This window comes from Colossoma macropomum, unplaced genomic scaffold, assembly GCF_904425465.1.
Source record: "Colossoma macropomum unplaced genomic scaffold, Colossoma_macropomum, whole genome shotgun sequence".
Classification (NCBI taxonomy): Eukaryota; Metazoa; Chordata; class Actinopteri; order Characiformes; family Serrasalmidae; genus Colossoma; species Colossoma macropomum.
Genome location: NW_023494801.1, coordinates 18,966,665 through 18,991,057, shown reverse-complemented (window position 1 = coordinate 18,991,057; position 24,393 = coordinate 18,966,665). Strand labels below are relative to the sequence as shown.

At 40.1% G+C, this 24,393-nt stretch overlaps 2 protein-coding genes across 5 annotated transcripts; both read right to left on the bottom strand.

Annotated features, from left to right (window-relative positions):
• Positions 1 to 120: 120 nt before the first annotated feature.
• On the bottom strand, positions 121 to 6,120 carry epor (erythropoietin receptor). Its single transcript, XM_036589858.1, has 8 exons — positions 5,785 to 6,120; positions 4,739 to 4,874; positions 3,951 to 4,114; positions 3,614 to 3,765; positions 2,545 to 2,698; positions 2,173 to 2,260; positions 1,907 to 1,994; positions 121 to 1,750 (listed from the first exon to the last, which is right to left on the bottom strand). The coding sequence occupies exons 1-8, from the start codon at positions 5,870 to 5,872 to the stop codon at positions 1,001 to 1,003; spliced, it is 1,620 nt and encodes a 539-aa protein (XP_036445751.1). The 5' UTR covers positions 5,873 to 6,120; the 3' UTR covers positions 121 to 1,000.
• A 2,006-nt stretch (positions 6,121 to 8,126) lies between these two features.
• rab3db (RAB3D, member RAS oncogene family, b) lies at positions 8,127 to 23,387 on the bottom strand. Of its 4 annotated transcripts, none has more exons than XM_036589915.1 (6): positions 23,183 to 23,387; positions 22,352 to 22,701; positions 18,714 to 18,953; positions 12,606 to 12,724; positions 10,914 to 11,038; positions 8,127 to 10,746 (listed from the first exon to the last, which is right to left on the bottom strand). In XM_036589915.1, the coding sequence occupies exons 3-6, from the start codon at positions 18,951 to 18,953 to the stop codon at positions 10,559 to 10,561; spliced, it is 672 nt and encodes a 223-aa protein (XP_036445808.1). In that variant the 5' UTR covers positions 22,352 to 22,701; positions 23,183 to 23,387; the 3' UTR covers positions 8,127 to 10,558. The 4 variants fall into 4 exon arrangements, with proteins under 4 accessions (XP_036445808.1, XP_036445806.1, XP_036445807.1 ...); XM_036589913.1 differs by having other exon boundaries at positions 23,143 to 23,198; XM_036589914.1 differs by lacking the exon at positions 23,183 to 23,387 and having other exon boundaries at positions 22,352 to 22,913.
• Between the last annotated feature and the right edge of the window lie 1,006 nt (positions 23,388 to 24,393).

The following is a 24,393-nucleotide window of genomic DNA, read 5'->3' as shown; positions in this document are numbered from 1 at the left end:
TGAACATTAAAACTGACACTGGCACAGGAAAAAAAAATCAAATCAGGGAAGGTTTTAATAAACAAACAAAATAAATTTACCGACTCTTTATTAAAAAAAGACTATTACACTATTCAGTAGTACTGAGTAGGTTCTGTTTATTCTGCAAAATTATATTTGTTATTTGTTAAGAAAAATGTGATGCTGATAAGGTGTTACAGGCCTTTAAAATAGTGTTTGATAGACATTCAGTAAACAGTTATGGAAATTGTTTTCGGAATTTTTTTACAATAGAGCATAGTTGGATAACACTTACATTATGCTGAAAACGTAATGACATTAAATTACAAAACTGATGTAAGAGTCGTTTTATATGAGTAGACAGGTAGATGCAATAATTAAATACTAAAAGGTTTGAAAGCACGTTATGTTGAAACAACAATGCTATTTACACCTGGTATGATAATTAGGTTACCTACAGTCTTTACAACAGCTGAACCCTTGTGACATTCAGGGTGACCAACACAAAACAGAGTACATTGACACACAACCTTAAAATATGGGGATTGTTGATAAGCTTTTCTGGAAGACCAAACTTAATCAACCTCCTGCAGTAACATTTAACTCAATACAAGTGTAAAAAATAAAAACCTTTTTAAAGGTTGCCTGTGATATGTGGTGTACTGTACAGAAATATATCAAAATATCAGGCTTTGTTTTACTTCAACAGCTGCCATGGTTAAAGTTTTTATTTTCACAAAAATGTAGGAGATCAAAGGAATAGCTTATGTTATCCAAGTACAATTGTCTGAGATTCTTAGATTCCTCAAGTGTTACGTTGTCTTGTATGTCTTAAAAGTTAGCAGTGAAAATATCCTGGCTGTGAACTTCTCTCCACTGCTCCTTATTGTCCTAGACATAAATGTCCTTTTTTTTTGGAATATTCTGCACAGTACATGATGTCTTTTTGGCATTATTTTGTAAAACATCTGTCTTTTTTATGCACCATGCAGTCTTTCGATCAGTACTGAGAGTGAATTGGTTGGCCAGAGAGTGGCTGTCTGTGCCCAAGAATGTCGTTCTTGTACTCATTGGTATAGATGACACCTTTGCCCATGTCTGTTATTCTGCTGGAGCTCATTGGACTGTAGTCCATGGAGACTCCTGAGTCTGCCACAGCCATGTAAGTATATCCTGGCCCTTTAGGCGGCCATGTGTGGTTTGGATACTCGAAACTCGACTGGGAAGACAGTCTTCCTGACCCAGAGCTTTGCTGGAGGGAGCCGAGATCGGAATGGGAGGCAGCTGACAAAGAGGTCCCTCTGCTGGCGAAGAGGGCCTGCAGGGGCAGTGACTCCTCCAAGATATCGTCCCCTTGCTCATCTTCTTTGGTGTGTTGAGAGTTCTGGTTGAGAGTCACGTATGTGTCTTGCGATTCAAGGAGTGATGATTGAGATAGGGCTTCCGGATGTTCCTGAAGGGCCCTTAGCTGCTCCATCAACCAGTGGGTGTGACGAGGTTCTTGCCATCTGTCAAGCAAACCTGCAACCATGCCCCTTGTCGCTAACTGATCCTCCCCTTCTTCGATGGTGTCTGACTCCTCTCTGGAGAAGGGAGCTGCTCTAGGCATGGCTGCTGGCCTCGGGTTAGGTATGTGACTGGGAAGTGGTGCTGGCAGACTTGCCTCTGACAACACTTCCAGAGGGGCTGGAAGCTCCTCGGTGTACATGTGGACTGGCCACGTGCTGCCATTATTGTGGCCAAGCCACTCCTAAGGTAGGTAAAGGAAAAGAAAAGTTATACCAGAGTTCTCTTCAGATTCCTTTCGGACAGAAATAAAGAAGACTTTATTTGATTTACTAGGTACAACCTAAACACATATGTATGGACACCTAACATTAAGAATATTGCACTGAATTCGCTGTACCTGGAAGTCTCCCTTGTAGACAGTAAAGAGACCTGGGAACTTGCGCTCAGGTGAAGGGATATTGGGCCACAATTTCTTTAACAGGAATCTGTAATGGATTAGACTTTATAAGACACTCATACTTACATGCTCACAAAATTTTATGTTAGAACTCAAACATCCACTATGGAGGGAGTATGAGTAAATTTGCATGATGAAAACTGTAATAATTATATTTATCATACATAATATGAATCAATTCATAGTGTACAATGTGTTTTACGAACTTGTGATGGGACAGAAGAACAGTGAGAGACAGCAGGATGAGGATCAGAGAGATGATGAGAACCAGTACCAAAATCAATGGGTCCAAGTCTATAAGAGGACAAAAGGAACCTAATTACCCTTAAGCAAAGATGCTGCATTATGCCAGAATGTTCACAAATTGATATTCAACAGCTGCAACTCTGGAACAATAGCAGATTAGCGTTGCTCAAGGAATGATTTGAGGTCAGTCCATAAAATTCCTTTCTGGTGAATAGTCCAAGTAGATGTTATGATGGAAGGGTTTGTTCATGTATTTAGCCTGTAGTGTTACATTAGTGCTTTTACTGCATATTGCTGAGATAATTTAATTAGTCTAAAAAAAATCAATTTACCACTTGGGGGAGTAGTCCCAAACACAGGATCAGACCAAGCGCTCCAGTAACCATTATAGCTGATGCCATCAAGTTTGACACGGACCCACACTTTGTACTTGCTGTTTGGTTGAAGGCCACGCAGGGTGAGCTTTGTGCTGTCCTTCACTATTTCCTGAAATGAAGAAAACAAAACTTACTTCTTCGAACAGTACTCTACACCATCTACATTCACAGTCAACACAAACATGAATACAAGCTGTGTCTGTGATAATATTGCCTTGAAATGGAGAAGCACTAAACAGTTCAACTTCAGTCAGCCATCAGTTTTTACTGTCATGTTAATATCAAAATTTGCATAATAGTTTGTGTGCTTGCTTTCTTGAGACATTTCTTAAGCCATTTGCCATTAGTCACCATGCTTTTATGATGTAAAATATAGCCATAACATTTATCTAAACAGCAAAGAAAAGTTTGCCGACATCAAAGATTTCTAGACTCAGTCCATGTTTTTCTAGAATTAATGAACATGATAAAAACTTTTTTTTGTACAAAGTTTATGAAAACTTCTTCTTACTTTTGGGTGACATTTCAGTTATTTGCGTAAACGTAAATCAACAGCTGGATGGAAACCTGGCTTGTTAAAGTCGTAAATAATTGTTGATTCAGCACCATGTCCGTCACAGTTTTCAGTGAATAAGAGTTCTAGGGCTACTGAATATTTCTCGCTTACTTCCAGGGCTGCAGTTTTGAGTGGGTGAAAGTTAAAACAGGGTACCATGTAGTTACATCCTTGGAATAGCTTGAGACTAAATGCTTTGTTTAAGGACACAATGGTAGTAGTTGGAGGAAGGACAGTTGACGCTCTAGCCCTCTACTCAATATCTCTGGTGTCTCAAGGTCCACTATGGTTCTTGGTGTTAATCTGTAACCCACTGAGCCACTGTATCTTGTAAATTTTTATTGGAGCATTATGATGAGTAACTTTTTGGAACAAGTTCTAACTATTTCTAATTTTTTCTAACTGAAGTTTGCAGTATTTTAGAAATGGATTTTTAATTTATCGTTCAAAAAACCATTTCGTGTGTACCTTTCTCATGGGGCTCCCCTCCACGACATATCTGACCTCGTACATCATACTGTCGTCCATGTACTTAAGGGCTGGAGGCAGCCAGGTGACATTCAGCTGCCCCTGTTGTCTTGTCCTCACCACAGTAACATTGGCAGGAGGATCCAATAGCACTAAACGAGACAGAGAAAGTGCATCAGTATGCATCACAACAAACATTTCTACAAGAAGTAGAAAAAAGTACCATTGATGAGTATCGGTCGGTATCTAGGTCATATTGGGATCTTGTGAAAGCATTGGCTTTGTAGTGTTTACTTCTGGAAAACACGACACATCTTCTAAAGCTATGTGGACTCACAGACTTGGTCAATTGAGAGGCTGCGGTTGTAGAGTTCCCTTCCCCCCTGATACACGCTCAGGTGGAGTGGCACGAAGAACTCAATTCGGGACAGTCTGCAGAGGTATAGCTGCTTTCCAGCTGCTCCCAGCATAGACACGGCACACACGCTGCTGTTTTCATTCCTGAACACAGAGAACAACTCGTTAGCATGGTTCATATTCTCATAGTCGCAATGAAAACAACAGTACTTTTTGCATTTTTATTGGTAGATACACAATAGTCAGGGCCTGATTAAGACCCTTTGGTGCCCCTGGGCCCAAAAGCTATGGTGTCCTATCCGAACAAACCCACTGACAATAAGTTTCTGATAATAATTGATAATATATAATTTTGCCTAAAAGGTCCCAGGAAGGTATTGCTGAAGTTGAGCTGGTTCTAAACTTAGCCAGAACTAATTCTTCAGCTAAGGCCTTGGAAAGATCAGTCAGCTGTGCCAAAGAGAAGGCATCAGCATGCTCTTGAAGGTCAATAATATCGCAATGTACGTCAAATAAGATACCAAAATGAAAACAATCCCACATTGATGACACTATCCATTAAAATTACACAATGATAATGCTTTTTGGCTATTAATGGGCAGTCACCTAGGTTGCCATTTGGTAGATCCAGATAACAATAATGAACCCTTTTTGAATAACTAGACACACACTTACAACATCCTGTGCTTGAATACTATATGTAGTATGAATACTAAAGTTCAGCATGGAGACTGACACTCAAACCCAGCATCCTCAATAGTTACTCACTGGTATTGGTAGGTGAATGTGTACTGGTCGAAGAAACTATTCCTGTCTTCCTTTTCATCCCAGAAGCAGGTTAGGTCCCTCAAGGTCTCAGTAAAACATTTTATGTTCTCCGGCTCGTCATGAAGCAACTGTTCAACTACAACAATGAGAATTCATCACAATTACTGCTTTTTCTTAAACAGGTGGAGGTTGTTCATTTTACAAGCATGAAAAGCTGTTGAACCCAAATATCGCTGTTGTCGTAAAAACCTTGTATCTCCAAAATGGTAACTTTCCAGAAGAAGGAAAAAACATACTTTACTTTTAGTGTAAGTCAATGGAACCAGACATTTTTCCAAGTCATTTTGGGCCGTTTCTTTTAGGCCATTCATCATAAAATTTACACACAATGTAAAGGGTCATAGTCATTTTCAAATTATGTCAAAAACTGAGAACAGTGACAAAAATTGAGATACGAGGTTTTCTTCCGACAGCAGCGACATACATGTTTGACATACAACTGTTTGGAGCAGACAGAGCACATCCTTTACAGAAAAGTCACATGAATTTACCATGTGAATAGACACGTGCTGTTTACATGTTTCATATGTGTAAAAAGTGTCGTTTCTTGTAAATAGGTGGTTTTTGCACACTTCACAAGTAGAATATGTGACTTTTCTGTAAAGGATGTGCTCTAACATTAACATTTCCTTCGTAAATAAGTAGACAGAAGCACAGGACATCTATTCAAGTATAAATTGTTGAGTAGCTGTTCAAGGATATGTAATATATCGCTGTTGTTGGAATCTCCAAAATGGTAACTTTACAGGAGAAGGAAAAAACATACTTTACTTTCAGTGTAAGTCAATGGAACCAGAATTTTTTCCAAGTAATTTTGGGTCATTTCTTTTGGTCCATTCATCATGAAATTTACACACAATGTAAAGGGCAACAGACGTTTTCAAATTGTGTCAAAAACTGAAAAATATATGATAAATATAATTTAGGGTACGGTTGTGTTGAGCTAGACACGAGGTTGAAGTGACAGGTGAAGAATCTCTTCTTACCTTTGCTTTCAAAAGTTTGTCCTGCGCTTGAGGCAAAAGCCAAAGAAAGTACGTAAATCGCTAAAACGCTTCTTCTGACATTTGTCATTTTTTGGCCTCAACAAAGAACAAAAGCAACATTGCTGTTACTCCGCATACCGACCAACAGTCCGACTGTCGTTGTCTCGCGCTCTCTCTCTTTCTCTCGCTCTCTCTATCGCTCGCTCTCTTTCCCTCCCTCTCTCGCTCGCTCGTGCACAGCTTGTTCTGCAGATACGGCGGATCTCGCGCCACTCTCACAACGTGCAGAGTACGAGATAAGCGACTCAAGAACGTCCTGAATTGTTTACTTGTGTGTTTTTAATTACGAGCAGGAGCGCCAAATAGCCAGAAGTTTTTCTGTGGGAGGGGCCAGAGTAGTAACAAGTGTAGTAACAAGATCCGTTTACTGGATTTCACATATTGAAGTCAAAGGTTTGATGGACTGAGTAAAAATTATAATCATCTGATGCTTTTACTAATATCCAAGCCTTATGTGATAAAAGCATCTGCTTTTTACTGAGTTCCGTATATGTTCTTAACAGATTTTTAGTCTGAGTTATTTTTGTAGAGTATTTATTAGTATAGTATTTTTGATGATGCTATTCCCCTGCTGGGAAAAACACAAACCAGCATGCATTAAATGCTGGCCATCCATTGTGGCCATGCTGGTTGACCAGCATACAAGCGTCTGAAATATAACATTTCACTGCTGTGAAAACCTTGTCTCCAAAATAACAACTTTACAGGAGAAGAAAAACATAAGTTACTGTTAATGTAAGTTAATGTTTTATCCAAATAAATTCAGGCCATTTTTTGGTGCATTCATCATGAAATTTGCACAAATGTAAAGTGCAACAGGCATTTTTAAATTATGTAAAAAAGTGAAAAATGATGATCTTAATATCGCTCATTGCTGCTGACCAGTATACCAGCATTCAAAAATACACTGCTGGGTTTGTTGATGACCAGCCATGCTGGTCTATGCTGTTTTTGCTATCAGGGTCATCTTGAAGTTCCGTCTTAGTCTCACACTTGGTTTCTAATTCCTCTTTTGACTTTTTTCTTTTTGTTCTGCTGTGTTGATGAAAACACCTTTCCAATTGCTCATTATTTTTGCCCATTAGTTTGGGCAAAATAGAACAAGTCAGGTGAGTTGGTGAATGATGACACAAGGAAACTAAGCAACAGTTAGACATGATAGAGGTAAAGGCAGAGAAGGTTTCACTTGTGTGGAGCTGCACTAACCGGTCTTGTTATCGGAGGGCAGCACTCCTGTTTTTTTTTAACCCAGCACACGTTTATCAGAGCGTATTAGTCTTGCAGATAAGGTATGATGGAGTCCTAACACAACGCACCCCAACACTGCCACAGTCCTCCTGTGTTCAACCTTTGCAACACTTTCTTTGCATGGACCCTGAGATCTAGAAGCTGCTAAGATGGGAGATTAGGTTATATTGAGCAGGATCCTCAAACTTTACAGCCCATTGGGAATCTGAGCTACAATCCACAGAGCTGCACATCTTCAACTGCATGACTTCTCCACCATTCCCTACAATTCTCAAACCTGTTCTCAGGCATTTCCTATGCGTTGGGAATTGGGACTAAGCAATAATGTGGACTATCTGGGTCCTTGAGGACTGGTTTTAGAACCAGTTGGAACTGAAGTGCGCCTCTGAAGTGAGAATGAGTTTTCTATGAATGGACAATCTGCACTCCCACTTTTAATTTAGCATAGCAGAAGGCCAGTGTGTTTCAACTCCATTCCTAGAGGCCCGAAGTGCACTGCACAGTTTTGCGGTTGCTATAACACACCAGATTCAACTCAAGAGAGGTTTGATCATTAGCTAAATGTTATGGCTGAGGTCCTGGAAGAACATGAAACTCCTCCAGAGCATGTGGCCTTCCAGACTTGGAGTACAGTGATAATAATGAAGTAGGCTTTATTTCTGTCTAGCACAGTGGCCCAAATGTGCCTGTACATTAATATGTAATATTTAATGAATTTATATGGAACAAAGAGGTGTATTACAGGGTGCACTCTTGTTTTTCTGTTCTTCAGGAGGTTGTGGGTTACCGGTGGCTACCAGGAAACTGAACAGCAGGAAGCCCCTTTTGTTGTGCACACTTTTCTGCATAGTTAGATAAAAGTGTCAAGCAGGCATGTGGTGTACAGTTGTAAATCAGATGCTATCAGAAGCACTTTGCACCCCACTCTACTTGACCAAAGACAACCCCCTCTGCCAGCTGAGCCTGCTGTCAAATCCACTTCTTATTCTCTCTCTTTGCTATGAAAACATCTGAGCACACTATCAACAAAAATCTCAATCTCAACAATAATTTTTATTTTGCGAACAGTCCATACATTTATTTCTACACTTCCTTAAATACCTCTGGCCAGAAAAAAAAACAACTTCTGGTTTAAAACACCAAATGGATACAAGATACAAGGTGCTTCTGTTTGGTAGCTTGCTCTGGTTAGCACACTTCACTATCAGAGTATTAGGATAAGGGTGTCCAGTTCTGGTCCTGGAAGGCTGGTTACCAGCACAGTTTGGTGACTTTCTTGCTCAAACACAACCAAAACTTTGTAACTAACTGCTAAGTTTAATCAGGTGCATTTATGCAGGGAAATCACCAAACTGTGCTGGACTCTAAAATTCCAGGACTGGACTTTGAAGCCCATGAATTGGGATACCACAGTGTCTGAGCCTGAAATCAATATACAGTCAGCCTTCAATACTGCACTAATAGTGAATATAAACTTAAGTGTCCCATTGCAATAGCAGACACAGAGGCTTTGAATAAATACATGATACTCTTCTAAATACTTAACATGACACCTCTTCTAAGAATCTTTTACAGTTTTTAAAGCATAAAAAAGAGGGCTAAACATAAAAGAGCTAGTGTTAACAAAAAAGTGAATCAGGTTTCTTACACCTTAACAGGGCACCAAAATAACATTCATGGTACAGTACACAAAACATTCAGAATCAGGTCAGAGGGGGGGAAATGAACAAATTAAAAGAGATCATAGGAAGAAAAAAAAAAACACGTTAGACCAGAGTATCTCTACTGAGATGCACCAACTGGTCATAACGGACAGTTGGCACTGTATGTGGAGCGAGTGATAGAATGAGAGAGGGAAGGGGTGTGGATTGGATGAGATGGTACAGAGTCTTCTCTACTTTCAGTCTTATCACTCTTACCAGGTTGAAACACAAGATTTTAATTTAAGTCTGGTAAGCACTCTCAAAATCAGGAAGCCTTACACAAGCCCATGTTTGCTATAGTACAAGTTATGGTATCTGACAATATGTACATTCTTCCAAACTGATGCCATCATTTGAACAAATGTAAAGATGACCAGAGACTGAATAACCACTAGTTCTTGAATTAGGACACCTCTCTCTAAGCCAGGTACAGTGGAGCAATGTTCTCACCAAACTGTCCATGTTTCTTTTACCAATATATAATAACATCAACACATTATTAAAAGATAATGTGGTAACAGGAATAGGGTCAATACTTGAGAAGTAAAAGGGCAAGTATAAACCAGAGAAATTAAACGTAATAACAGTTTGGTGACAAAAATAAACAGAACAACAAGAAGAGTTTTAGGTAGTCTGTAGTGAGGTTAACAAGTTTAGGAAAGTAAGTCAAAGGTTCAGCGAAAAACATGCCTAATTATTCCTGTGAGTCACATGTAGCAATTCCATTATTTTGTGCATTTTACCATTCCCATTCCAAACATTTGGTGTGAAATTATCATATTACTCTGTAATGTTTTACTTCCTTGATATTACTCATGTATATATGCAATCCAACAACTCCCAGATCACTGGTGCATGTATGTGCACATTCATCTTAAGCCTCTAAAGCGACATTTTAAGACAAAAGAGACACATAACACTGGCCAAGTGGGGTACAGAGTGACAGTGACAGTTGAATATGGGGCTATCTAGCACGAGACAAGAACATGTCCATTGTGGGCTAAGCCACAGATTTCTCCCAAGATGCAGCCTTTGAGGGGGTGTAGGGATAGAGAGGAGTGGCAGTGAGCCCAGGAGAGGGGTTGTTGAGTGCAGGATGGCCAGAGAATGGATGGGTGTGGATGAATGGATGATTATCTCTGCTAGCTGTTAGCACAGGGACCTCTGGCAGCTGCCACGTATCTAGGTTTGGTGTAGCTATTTAGTGGTCTCAACTCATGCTAAGGGAGATACAATGAGTTGCAGAAAGGGTTGGAAGGTTTAAGGGCTAGTGTGGGCACTCTGGGCCTTATCTGGGTACAAAGAAAATGTATAATTTTCTTGACTTTGAACTCACGTCTCACCTGCCAAATCCATAATAGATAGTGGATAATGGAATCCCCTTTTTCTTTTAGAAGGAATTCTTACAAGTCTCATCATGCTTATTGACTGTTGTACTCATATAACTTGTTTTGTCAAATGAAGTAAAGTTACAGTATATCATTTTGGCAGATACTGGCTAATTCAAGAAAAACAAGGCATGGATTTACTTTGTATCTGGAGAACGTGAAGGGGCTCTTACTTTTCCTGAACATGAATTCACACTTTAACCCAAATCTCAAGTATACTCAAGTATAAACCTCACCGCTACTAACTGGTTCATCACACAGTGAGTCTGGCCTGAAATTTTAACCTTCCATCTGTAATGTGCAAATATAGGTGCAAGAGAAGGGGGATGCAAGGGGTAGACTGAAAAGTTGAACAGATGTGGAGGGGGTTGGCCTTTAGCAGGCACAACTGCTGTGTCCCTCGGCGACGGAGTCCTGTAGGTTGGGGTCTTTGTGATTGCCGAGTGGACCACCGTCTCCTTCCATAGTTTCATTCATCTTCTCACAGATCACATCCACCAGTCGCTCGAACACCTGTTTCACGTTGATGTTATCTTTGGCACTGGCCTCAAAAAACTGGAATCCTGTGAAACGGGGGGCGGAGCCAGAATACAGTGAGATTTATTTTATAAAAGTACAGGGTGTAAATAATAACTTTCATTGGAATTTGATATGCCTACATAAGCTCTAGTGCATAGATGTAGGCGTGTTCTGTTTGCTGTTTATGTATCTGGTGTGTGTGCGTTCTCACCTAATTCATCAGCCAGTCTCTGGCTGTCTTCTGTTGGAATGAGTCGGTCATCTTCCAAATCACACTTATTACCCACCAGAATTACCTGGGCGTTGTCCCATGAGTAGGTCTTAATCTGAGTAGCCCTAAAACCAAGACACATTCACAGTATAAGACATGCAGTTTGTGTATTGTTATTGTACAACCCTGTTTCCAAAGAAGTTGGGAAAATGTGCAAAATGTAAAAAAAAAAACAGAATGCAGTAATGTGCAAATCATTCAAGCACTAATTTTAATTGAAAATAGTACAAAGACAATATCCAAAATTTTTAAACAAAGAAATGTTTTTTTTGAAAAATCTATATGCTCATTTTGAATTTGACGCCAGCAACACATTTCAACAAAGCTGGGACAGGGGCAACAAATGACTGGTAAAGTTGTGTAAAAAAAAATAATAATAAATTAAAAAATAAATAAAACACCTGTTGGACACAAGTAAATAGGTTAATTGGCAACAGGTCAGTAACATGTATGGGTATAAAAAGAGCATAGCAAAGAGGCTGAGTGTTTCAGAAATAAAGATGAGGAAGAGTTCACTACACTTTGAAAGACTGCAAGGGCAAATAGTGCAACAATTCAAAAATAACATTTTCAACATAAAATAGCAGAGAACTTGGTGATTCATCATCTATGGTACATAATATCTTTAAAGAATCAGAGAATCTGAAGAAATCTTTGTATGCTGGGGACAAGGCCAAAAACCAATATTGGCTGGTTGTGATCTTTGAGCCCTCAGGTGGCACTGCATTTAAAAACACTCTGCCAGGCAAAGAAGAAACCATGTAACAGGATCCAGAAACTAAGTAGCCCTAAGTAAGTATCTGCCCTCTTTGGGCCTGAGATCATTTACGATGGACTGAGACAAAGTGGACACGTGTCCTGTGCTCTGACAAATCAAAATTTGAAATTCTTTTGTAAATCATAAATGGCACATCCTCCGAGCTAAAGAGGAGAGGGACCATCCGGCTTATGAGCGCACTGTTCAAAAGCCAGCATCTGTAATGGTGTGGGGGTGCATTACATGGGGATGCATCTGTGAAGGCACCATTAATGCTGAATGACATATACAGGTTTTGGAGCAACATATGCTGCCATCCAGACGAGATCTTTTTCAAGAAGGCATTACTTCTTTTAGCAAGACAAAGCCAAACCACATTCAGAATGGCTCCATCGTAAAAAAAGTCTGGGTGCCCATTGAAAACATTTGGCACATCATGGAACAAAAATATGACAAACGAGACCCTGAACTGTTGAGCAGCTGAAACTCTGTATCAAGCAAGAAGGGGAAAACATTTTACCTTCAAAACTCCAGCAATTGGTCTCTTCAGTTCCTAAACACTTACAGAGTGTTGTTAAAAGGAAAGGTGATGCAACACAGTGTTTAACATGCCCCTGCCCCAACTTTTCTGAAATGTGTTGCTGGCATCATATTCAAAATGGGCATATAATTTTCAAAAAACTAAATTTCTCATTTTTAGCATTTGATATGCTGTCTTTGTACTATTTTCAATTAAATATAGGGTTTAAATGATTTGTCCATCATTGCATTCTGTTTTTAAATACAGAGTTGTACAATACATATAGTGAAACAAATATCTATGTCTGCATGTCTTTTTCTTTTTGCCTTTGACACTCTTTCCCTCACATACTCACCAGTCTTGTACAGCATTGAAAGAATCCTGGTTGGTAATATCATACATTAGCAGGAAGCCCATGGCTCCTCTGTAGTAAGCTGTAGTGATGGTTCTATAGCGCTCCTGTCCGGCTGTGTCCTAAGACAAACAAACAAAATACCAGTTCTAAATATTCAGTACCATGCAATGCAAGGCTCTGTGACTCAGAACATGTCTCAAACAGAGGGTGTTCTCCCCATGGTGTAAGCTATATTTTTGAATATTATGCAATGGCCCCCTCATTTGCCACCTAAGGGTGTATATATCAAACAATGCCCCCCCCCCCTTACTTGCTATCAAAAGGTGGGTATATAAAGAAATGGCCTCCTCATTGCCATGTAATGGTAGGTAGATTTAGCATTTACCATGAAAAACATTGCGGTGTTTAGAGAGGTTCATTTAATGTTAAGTCTCACTTTTACTTTCACTCTTTTTGAACTCAAAAGTCCTTTAGTAGGGTAATTGCTATTGCTAGCCAGCAGAGGGCACCTATTTCTCAGATCCTTCTTTGACTCAAACTGACAGGGAAGAAAGTAACACTAACACTTCTGGCTTATCATAGCAGACATTAACTCCCTAATAATGTACTTTAATAAGGCCTAAAACAGTTATCAGTTATCTGTTGGTCAGCAAACACTTCAACGACCGGTTGGCCTGTGTGTCACTGGAATTCAACATCACTCGGCCAAAGCTTACATCAGAGTCATTACAAAATGGAAGAGTTGAAGTAATCAAACAGGTAGAGGGGCTATGTTGGCACGGCAACTATCCCTCTGTCGCCTGGAAACCTGGTCCCCTCATTTGCATAAGAGTCCTGACATCATCAACAAGGGAGGGGAGAGGTTGCCCAGGTAACGTAAGGGTCACTCAGGTTGGATATGTTCCATTAAGCCTGTGTGTGCATTTTCAACTAATGAGCTGCAATAAAACCCATTTACAGAATGAATAAATAAATTAAATAAACAAATAAAGTGCTAACTATGCTTTTACTAAACTATGTGCTAAACTAAGTGTTGGAAGAAAATATTTGTGGTGTACTCTAAGGCATATGCATTCACATAAATATATTTCACAATATAATTATTACATATGATTTAAGAAAACTGACTTTTTTTCAAGAGTATGTCACTGTAAAACAATTCATAACAGTTTGGTTAACATTCAAGACAGTGTATTTCATGTATGATTTAGCCCCACTGTTAATGTATAGTTGTGTCCCCTACACTGGTGGCTTTTTGTTAACAGCTTAGCTGACAACAGATATCATCAATAAACAAAGAAAAGAACAAGGGACAGATAGAATTAGAAAACAGCATTTGTTCTTCCTTAGATAAAGCAGTATGATGACAGAGAGTTCAATAGCGTGAACGTCATCATGGCCTTACAAACGTGTCACATCCTGTTTCTGCTGATACAAAGCTGTGATGCGTAACCATCTGTGGATGGTCCGCTCCCAGAGATCTGGTATGTCACTGTGAAGGAGACACTTCACCCTATGTCAGCATAATCTCTCACTCTCTCACACTCATGTTCACACTCACACTAACCCTATCTTTATGTGACTTTTCCAAATAACTACAGTTCTATGCAAAAGGCAGAGACAACCCTTAATGAATTTAATTTCCATTCAAAATGGCCAGTAAGTACAAACTATTCACTTTTTTTTTTAGGAGATATTTCTGAGGAAAGTAGATACAAGATGATCCACTTGCGTAAGGAAGAGGAAAATCAAAAGGAGAGTATATGAAAAAACAAGTTCCCAAGAGACTACTAATAACCATGCAATACCTGGTGGACCACCAAAACTGTCATCATCAGATAAACAGACCCTGTTTTCACTGGTCACTTTATGCATCTTGAGTATCAGGATTATATCTGGATAAGACCAAGCCACATAATAAATATAAATGCAAGTGCAAACGCGCCCAAGAAGAGGAGGTCTGAGACGCATTTGAGCCACATGGCATAGGAGTGTAAACGCATCCGTCTCTCCAAGACACATTTGACAACCAAAACCTCTCCCATTACAACTGAAACGCCTCACCATGCAGTATGTCGCTGGGCATGTGAAGCGTGTCTGTGAGGAAGATAATCTTGAAGGACACACATGGTTGGGGACCCGATGAAATGAAATGCTTAACAGCAATATGGACAGATGAATTTTGAGGCGGCAACCATCACAGGAAGAGGCTGAACGGATAAACAACTGGTAGCCGCATAACGAGCGGATTTGCATATTCCGTCCCACACAGCAATCAGATTTTAATCCGACTAACCAGAGACGCATGACTACCAAGTATAAATGCATGCGGCTAAAATCTTATCAGGATACAATCCAGAGGCTAGTCACATCAAGTGACCAGGTGTAAACAGGGTGACAGTACTTAAAGCTTTATCTTCAAGAAAGAGGAGAAAATCCAGCTCCAGTTTTGGTGTTTCTGTCCATCTTTCCACTGTGAGAAGACAACTCAGCACTATAGGTCTGAAAGGATGTGTAGCTGCAAAGAACAACGGGTAATAGAGAAAAGGGAAGAAAATTTGCAAATAAAACAAAGAAGCTGCTGGTGTTCTCAGAACAATTTACTGGCCACAATTTGCCAGTAAAAAAAAAAAAAACTCAAAACCCCAACGTCACTGAATGAGTTTGGAATGATTTGGATCAGAAGAAGCAGAAAATGCAAAGACTGAATTTTGGAGGTATAGGATAATATTTCTGCAGATTACTCTGAAAGCAAGTCTTCAAAAAGGAAACAATAATAAAGGCAGCCAGTGGACACACACAACACATGGATAATGTCCTAGTATAGACTAAACAATATAAACGAAAACGCGGACTTACTTTGCTCTGCTTTAAGATTTAGCTACAGCCGCTTTTCTTCCATCTCCGCCAGAAAACTTTTCCTCAAAAGTTGAATAGTTTCTTGTAAAATGTCTTTCAGCTTTCGGGTGTTTTACGAGGCTGAAGTCGTTTCTCATTCGCCAGCTTCTTGCTGAACTTTCCCGTTCCACCAAATTCTGACTGAGGCGCCGAAGGTAAATGCGGCACCATTTAAGGTGGACCGGGAAAATTAGAAAGAGAAGAGACTTCATCTTCGCAACTGTTCAGTGTTTGACAGTCTCTCGTTGCAGATTTAACGTATTAGGAAACCAACTACGTTGCTTATAAATGCTAATAAGTCCATTCGTCTCCAAATGTTCGTCTGTCTTTCTCTTTTCCTTTTTCGTTCGCTACTAGCAACGAGGTTTCGTCTGGCTATGTGACCTGCAGTCTGCACGCGAGTTCTCAGTCGTTGAGAAACAGGGCTTTCGCGCTATGTTGCACACGTCCCATCTCGCATATAATTTACTGACACAACTGACCCACTCTCTACCACGAGACCAAAACCGAAGTTATAAAATCACTAAAGAAAATGGGTAGGACAGCTATAATGTGCAGCGTGGTCATCAATTACCACTGGATCTTATTTCACCGCATTTTATCACATATGAGTGGCAGCAGCGTCTCCAAACAAGAGCAGCGAATGAGAGCCTTCCAGTTCACTTGCCACATCACTTCCATTTGTTTTATTAATAAAAGATATTGGACATGAATGCATTATGGATCATTACAAATGCTTAGCTTTAAAAGTGCCAAGTCCTCAGACAGTAAGAAAATAGAAATCATGTATAGAAAATAAAGATGCATCGAGATGCATCGATAATCGTTTTATAATCGCATCGCAGCCCTCTGAATCGTAATCAAATTGTGAGGTGCCTAGAGATTCCCACCCCTAACTTAAACAAACTTGAATCTTAATCTTAGTAACCAAAGATGTTGCAACAACTACAGCTTTAGTTTCTCAATTAAAGTTACATTTTGTATTTAACATGGGGACCAGTAAAATGCCCCCCAAAAGTTTTCCTGTGTTCCTGTCTTTGTAGGTACAAATTGTCTGACAAGTCAACATGGGATGTGCCAATGAAATTATTATCTGAACATCATTATATGAAAAGAGGTGGTAGAAGAGCTGCCCATTTAAGATAGCAAAGGAATTGCATGCACACTTGAAGCACTCTAAACTATTGCTTACACTGCTGATCCGTGACAGAAAGTGAAAGTCATTGTGCCTTTAACTGCAAGGCTCCTACATCATTTGATGCCCCTCACCATGCTTACTTACCAACTTACTGGCAGTAGAGAGGAATAGACAGGGGTGTGGCTTTGCCAGGAAGTGGTTTGTGCCAGCCATGCTCCAGGCCCTCTGGAGGAGCCAGCATAGGCAAACAATGGAGCCATTTCAGCTTTGGATGGATGCCACTGAGCACATTAAGGAGGCTCTTGCCTGAAAGCAGTGCCATCTACTTCATCTGCCCCGCACTCACAAAGCTATGAGAGTGCAAATCAATTAGCCTACCTGCCATGGCTGCTTCACTTTAACCTACAGCCTCCTGGCTGAGCTTCCCTGCTATTTAAAATGGTAGAAAGAAAACTGACACACACATTCAGAGGCAGATACTAAGTTCATGATTCAGCGGTACATGAGCAGGCTAGAGAAGCAGAGGAAAAGCTAAGGGGTATGGTATAAGAATTTTCACACAGTCAGTTGAGCAAAAGGCTGATTATTTGTGGCTGGGAGGCAATGAGAACCCACTAATTCAGTGGACAGATTTGACTCCCACACCCTGCTTGCTCTAGAAGCTTGGTACAGCACATACTGAGCTCTTCCTGATAATTATGACTTTCTGAGACTCTGCACTTGCACTAATCAAAACAGTGACCTAAAAAAATGCTGCACATAGACAACAGTGAACGATAAGAACATATCTGCATTTTGCTTCTGAGTGCTTAGATTTGTGCGTTCAGACCTGTAAATGTGTTTCAAATTGGAACTGCACAGGTCAAGTTTCACATGACTTTTTTGCAGATAAGACATGAAGAGAGAGATTTTTCAAGAATGCTATCACTAAGGCTGAGTGTCCTCAATGAAACACCATTTGTAGAATAATGGTTTCAAATGAGTTTCAAAAACACCAGAGTCACTCAATAATCCAAGGTTTCAGTCATTTTGGTTTGTTTTCTATTTTTCTAGACAGTTCCTCTCATTGGGACTAGATTTAATGTCTGTCAAGAAAAATATCGGAACAACAAAACAACAAAAATGATTATGTGAAATATCCCTCTTGCCCCAGATGTTGTCTTGATCAGCCAAGACATATTTGGTGTCCAAATATGAGGCTAGCGTTGCTAACAAACACTACATGTCAATAGTCACCCAAATATTTTCCATAAAAATATATCCCCAAAACATCTCTCATCTCACTCAAACCACATCCAGGTCTTCATCAAGGATGGGCAGATGTGTAGGGGACCCACTACACTGCAGTTTCAAGTATTCCCTGCTCCAACACACCTGATTAACCCCTCAGGTAATTATCAAGGCCTTCATAAGCTCAATCAGATATGTTGGCGCAAGGAGTACTTGAAACTATGCAGTGCAGGGGGGTTCCCAGGACTGGAGCTGAGAACCACTGTGTTAAAGCACTAATCAGGAACAGTCAGAAAAGCACCACAGCAGTCCATGATAAATAGATAAATAGGGGTCAGCAACATGACGATATTATATCATTATCATGATACATTACACCACGATATGCTTTTCTGAGTATACCGTGGATATCGTCAGAACGCTCACTGACTGAGTGTGTCATTACAAGGAAAGCATAATTAGTCTTGTTTTGTTGTACTGAGTGCATCGAAGTACGTGAAACACAAACAAAAAAAAAAAAAATCACTGTATTGTGCTATATATAGTTATATATATATATATATATATATATATATATATATATATAGTATTTTTTCTTTCTGTTACAACTTTTCAAACTTCAAAATAACTAAATAATGTGGTACATATCATGTATCGTGAAAATGTCTAAGTATCATGATGTTATATTTTCCGTATCGCCCACCCTTGCTACGTAATCACTAACAGGGAACATGATAACCGTACTGTGGGGATGCTGTGAGTTCCAGTACTGAGAATTGACTGTGGTTTCAAACCAGCTCAATTGTATCTGTATGACAAAGCAAAAGATCATTCAAACATACCCAGATCTGCAGCTTGATCCTTTTGTTGTTGCGGAAAACTGTTTTGACCTTGAAGTCGATGCCCACGGTGCTGACAAAAGCAGAAGTGAAGGAGTCATCAGCGTAGCGGAAAAGGAAGCTGGTTTTGCCGACACTGCTGTTGCCAATGATGAGAAGCTTGAACATATAATCAAAGTTTTGATCAGCCGCATCCTTCTGAGAGGGCTGTTGCTGCAAGCGTGAGTCGCTCACCGTCGCCATCTACAGGACAGGAGATGTTAAGACAGTTAACTCATAATGACCGATTAATTAAGAAAAGTGCAAAACAAAAACCAATTTATATACTAAATTGCATTTGACACAAATTTCAAGATGCAAGTCAATACGTTATGACTAAACTAACACAACCTTGCCTATTATGTTTACAAACCACAGACACTCAGGACCAGTTTCCCAATCCAAAATTAAGCCCAAGCCTAGACTGTAAAGAATTTCCAGTGGTGATTTACCACCGGCACTCCAATTTAGTTTAGGACTAGGGAAACTAGCCACACACACAAAAAAACATGAAACTTAATCAGCAGCTGAATTCCGTTCACATTCCATTTTTGTAAGCACATCAACTGTACAATCCCAGTAACTTTCTTTGTTGTGTAAAGCCGGATATCTTGTTACCCTCTGAGCATAGCCTCCAGAGTCTGTCATCTCCAAAAAAAAGCCAGAGACCCAACTAACCACAGTGCTCAAAGTCATGAAGAGAAAAACCTCCCATCTTCCCCTCCCCTCTCCACTCTTCTCCTCCCCTTTGCTACCCTCCCCTCCTGGTCAGTCAGAGGGCCACACGGTAGCCTCTGGCAATGGACGAGGTGCGTCTCCATGGTGACGGGCTCCTGAACAAAACGCGCAGACCCCATTAGAGGGCTGCCTGAGCGATCTGAGCACGACTCCTCTCCAGAGGTGCACATATTACTGCACAACAAAGAGTGCCCACGGACGCTATTGTTCCGAAGGGAAGGAGAGCTCTCGTATAAATGCGAGCTCTGTGTGAACGCATGCTTCTGGCAACAGGTCTGTGTATGTGTGTTTAGGAGGGGGCAGGGACAGGCCCTTAGTACTGGAGTGTGCCTGTGAGAGTGGAGTTCAAAGAAGCAAGAGAATGGATTAAATGTCACCTGCTTGTTGAGGAAACCTCTTCTCACAAGAACTTGGCAAATGTATGCAACAAGGCTTTTCACACACAAGCAGTTCCTTATGAGGAGCATGTTTTGACGGTTAAACTTAACACTGCATGACGAGTGTGAAGTCTACATGCGGTTTACAACGCAGAAGGTGTTGCAAACTTTTAAGGAAGAGGACAGCAGAATGAGAGAAGTTTTGAAACATGCTGAAAAAGTCCTCTCTAACATTTTGCAGAAGAGCCTTCTAGCAGATCATATAGGATCATATTAACACTGCAATAAGATTTGTGTCAAGGCAATAATACACAAGATTTCATATAACATGGAGGGTTTTTCTTACTAAGTCCTTGTATTTTTCTTCTTGTTTAATTCTCATTTTCTACTGTAAACACACAAGGATCTTATGCTGTTTTCTTAGCAGGTCTTAGCAGGAAAGCTTTAAAGCCTCCAAAAAAGCCTAGTCACATGTCCAGTGTGTGGGCAGCCTGCATCCAGAGGTCTTCAAAACAGAAACCACTAGCCATTATTAGTGCACAGGACAAACCAACTGGAGTTTCTGTTCTGCCTAATCATCCAAACCTTTCCAGCAATGAGTCTTGTCAGGAAGACAACACAGATGATTTAATTGTGGTCTGTTGGTTTGATTCCTTTTTTCGGCAGTTCAAATACATGGCAGATGTCTGCCTAAATTAAAACCATAAAAACAGGCACCATAAAAAAAGGCCATACGCCGGCCTGTTGTTGTAGACATGTTCATTAGAAACATGAGCCCTTCATTTTATTGCTCTACACAGCTCAAGGAACTGACAGCTAACTGACCATTGGGTAGCAGCTTGGACTTATTACGTTGTGAGTGGCTGAGTGATGACTATCTCACAGACATCCTAAATCTGTTGGCCCAGGAGGAGGGTAAAACACATTTCCCAACAAACATGACCGTATATTTGAGGCTAATCGGAGGGAGCTTTTCCTGTGTGGGGAAAGAAATTGGCCCAAATTGCTCATTTATCCTTCTCTCAAATCCACAAAAAACTGACAAGCTGTAAAGTACTGACTTAAACTGTGGACTGTTTGATGAAGAATTTGGGGAGAAAAGCTACATATAGATCATCTTCCTGAACCAAATTACTTTCAGAGGCCACAAAACACCCCAAATGCCCTAGTGTGACATGAGAATAATTCACTGCCTCTGGGCCTAGTGTGGAATGGTGCTGTGGGAGTGCTCTTATCGATTGCTTGGCAGATGTGACATCTGTTGAGAAATTGAGTAGCCTAGAAGCGAGATCTATGTCTGACCAAAGCACTCGTTCATCTTTTTTTTAAAGTTTCTATGGCCAATGTTTAGGCCTGAATGATTCAGGGGAAATATGTAATTGTGATTTTTCTGGCAAATAATGTCACTGCGACTAAAAATGTGCTAATTGTCTAGGTCTATATATAGAGAGATTTTTTTTAATCCAATAATATAATTTTTTTCTGGCTTGAGGTTTGAACACTGAATGTGGTGCCTCCGTTGTGGTTGTAAGGTCACAGAAAAGGTGTTTGGTTGCTTTTGATTGGTCTAACTCCCATGTGTCAAACACAAGGCATGCGGGTCAAGTCAGGCCCGTGACACAGTCCTATTTAGGTCTGTGAAATTATTTTAATTCTCTATTTTTAGCCCGTTTCACCCTAAAACACACTACAGTCCCCAGCATGCACTGCAACATAGTCTGCGTTCTGATCCCCAACAACAATCTATGGGCCAGTGGTTACACAAAAAAAAATTATGCCTGGTGTCTATTTCAGGCAAATAGGCAGTTTTAAAAAACTACCTAAAACAATTTATTTTTATTAGAATTATTTTTGAATAATTATTTAATGCCTATTTTGGAATATTTTGAATAAACAATGGCCCATTCAGGTCATAGCAAAATGAAATAAAAATGAACACAGCAGGCTCATAGATTTTATTGATTATAACTTACTACAAGATCAAATTAGAACAAACCACACCTCTATTTTTGGGTATTACACACCGAGGGACTCGTAAACAGGCCGTGTCACTTTCGAAGAACAGCTTCATTGCTCACAGACGAGCATCTTTCTGCAAACGGGTCTGTTTTTTAGACGTTTTTCATCTTTTTGCTAGTGTTTTTTTTCAAAGCCAGCACACCACACGGAAGTTTCACAGGAGCCCAGCCTCTTCACCTCTTTGCTTTACCTGAGAGAAGACGCCGTGCCCAGGTGCCCCCAAACTGGACAGAAAGGTCTTCTTCACAGGGCCTGTCTCGACTTTTACCGATAAAATCTTCGCACACCTGACCAAAAGTGTAAACTGGCCACACGGAGAGATTACACACGGACAGGAAAGGGGCAGAAAACGCCGGAAAAAAAACTGTTTCCCAACGTTTCTGAGGTACTTTTAATCTCACGACGGCCAAACTGCACGCGACGTATCAGCAAACCAGCAAAAAGAAAAACAAGTTTTCAAGACCCTACCTCAGCCTGAGGAACGTGAAATCCCCTTTGGTGCTGGAGTTTAAGCTGCCGGTGTTTTCCTCGCTTAGGGGAGGGTGAATGTAGCCTCCACACACACGGAGTTTGGCGCTGTGGAGCTCCCGGATCTGGAGTGTGTACACAGGAGCAGCCTGTCTGCCTCGACCTCCCCAACACACACGGCCTTCAATACGGATCAAATCACAGCCTGACTCTACTGACAGCTTGACCAAATGGCGCCATATGGAAGCTGGCACCCACTGCGGGGACGAACCTTTTCGATCAATTTCCACATCTTGTCTTCGTTCCTCACTTTTTGCTTATTTTTTTTCTCGACAACACGCCCAGTGAACCTGAGTGGCAATATGTATACACAACATTACACCAGTGACTGTTTGGGAAGGCCTATTTGGCACACGTCCATTGTACACTGTTAAAAAAAGACGGTTCTTCAAGTGTTGGAAAGGCAATGGTTCTATATAGGACAATGAGTTTTAAGTAGAATCATTTTGTGCTAAAATAGCACCAAAAAGGTTTCTTCTACTGTTACAAGCTTGACAATACAACAAGAGCAGAACCCTTTTTGGTGCTATATAGAATCATATACAACATATTCTTCATCACTCTGAAGAACGATTTCACCATGCAAAGAACCATTTAGGCATGGAATGGTTCTATATAGAACTCATGGTTCCAAATAGAACTATTGTCCTTACTAAAGAGCCCTTGAAGAACCATCTGGCACACTAAGAACAAACTAGTAAAGAACTGAAAGATAACTCCAAATTCTTTACTGATTAGTAGGCAGACATTTCCTGGAGTGGAATACACCACCTTCCTTTCCAGATCCCTTTCTCTTACACTTCCTGGTGTTTTTTCAGATAGTCCAGAAACCAAAGGCGTGTTGGTGGGGGAGTGGAGCAGTCAGAAGCTTTTCTGCGAAGCTAATCAGTTTTTGTAAGCTTACTTTGGTCTAACTGCACCTCTTTTACTGGATGTAACTATGGCAAGCAAATCATGAAAAAGTATTGCCATAATAGAGTCAGATGTCAGATTTTAGAGCTTTTCTTAGTATATATATATATATATATATATATATATATATATATATATATATATATATATATATATATACACACACACAAAAGCATCCCCTTATAATTAATGGATATAGCTCCTGTAAGGTGCACCCATTGCTGACACAGGCAGTCAATTGTGTTCACACAGCTTGTAGAATCTCCATAAGAAAGCATTGCCAATAGAATGGGGTGCTCCTCTTAGACTACTGTAGACCTTTTAAGCCATTCAGGATGGGATATTGGACCATTCTACAGGAAAAACTGACCTAGTATCTATTATGACAGGAATAAGCAAAAAGTGCCTTTCTCGAATGAAAACTCATTCCAGTGCCAAAAATATAGTCAAATAACTTTTTGGTTCTAAGTCTTCTAGTCAAGGAATTATATCTCTTTTATGGCTGCTGATTTGAATGATCAGGAACATTTAGTGTGTTTATCTTTTACATTCATTTTATACAGAAAAGGTTTCTTCTCTGTCAGTCAGTTTATTTTCTTGTAACCTCCCCCCTTTTGCCATCTGCCTCATGCGCAGTCCATCTCTCCATTACTGCCCCTATTGTTTCTGATGGAGATGAGAGCAGGCAGTCCAGTCCATTGCCTGTCACTGTGGTTTGAGAAGTGATTGTTCCCAGTCTCAACCTGCATCACTGCTAATGATGTTAAATGCTAGATTTAGAAAGCTGGTTAGATAAGCTGTTTGTTCAGTAGGCTGGCCTATCTGTCTATGAAGTTTGACCATGTCGAACCTGATTATTTTAAAGGCTGATTTAAGCCTATATTTGCATGCTTTTTCTGAAACCTAATGGATTATGTAAACACACAAATAAGGTCTTAAAAATAGATAGGAAAATTTAATTTGAGAATTATAATCTGATGTCAAAACAGACCAGTGGACCAAGTGACAAATTATAGTAAACTTCCTGTTATATGTGGATCTTGGTCTGAATATGTAGTGGATTAAAATTG

What these genes read in the sequence shown, in the direction of transcription:
- epor (XM_036589858.1), bottom strand. Translation starts at nt 5,872, where the DNA reads ATGACAAATGTCAGAAGAAGCGTTTTAGCGATTTACGTACTTTCTTTG. An exon ending in CCTCTCAATTGACCAAGTCT is followed by an intron (nt 3,766 to 3,950) that starts GTGAGTCCACAT and finishes TGTCTCGTTTAG; the next exon opens with TGCTATTGGATCCTCCTGCC. An exon ending in TCTACAAGGGAGACTTCCAG is followed by an intron (nt 1,751 to 1,906) that starts GTACAGCGAATT and finishes TACCTACCTTAG; the next exon opens with GAGTGGCTTGGCCACAATAA.
- rab3db (XM_036589912.1), bottom strand. Translation starts at nt 19,397, where the DNA reads ATGACAGACTCTGGAGGCTATGCTCAGAGG. An exon ending in CTGGAGGCTATGCTCAGAGG is followed by an intron (nt 18,954 to 19,367) that starts GTAACAAGATAT and finishes CCTGTCCTGTAG; the next exon opens with ATGGCGACGGTGAGCGACTC. An exon ending in GAGACTGGCTGATGAATTAG is followed by an intron (nt 10,747 to 10,913) that starts GTGAGAACGCAC and finishes CCCGTTTCACAG; the next exon opens with GATTCCAGTTTTTTGAGGCC.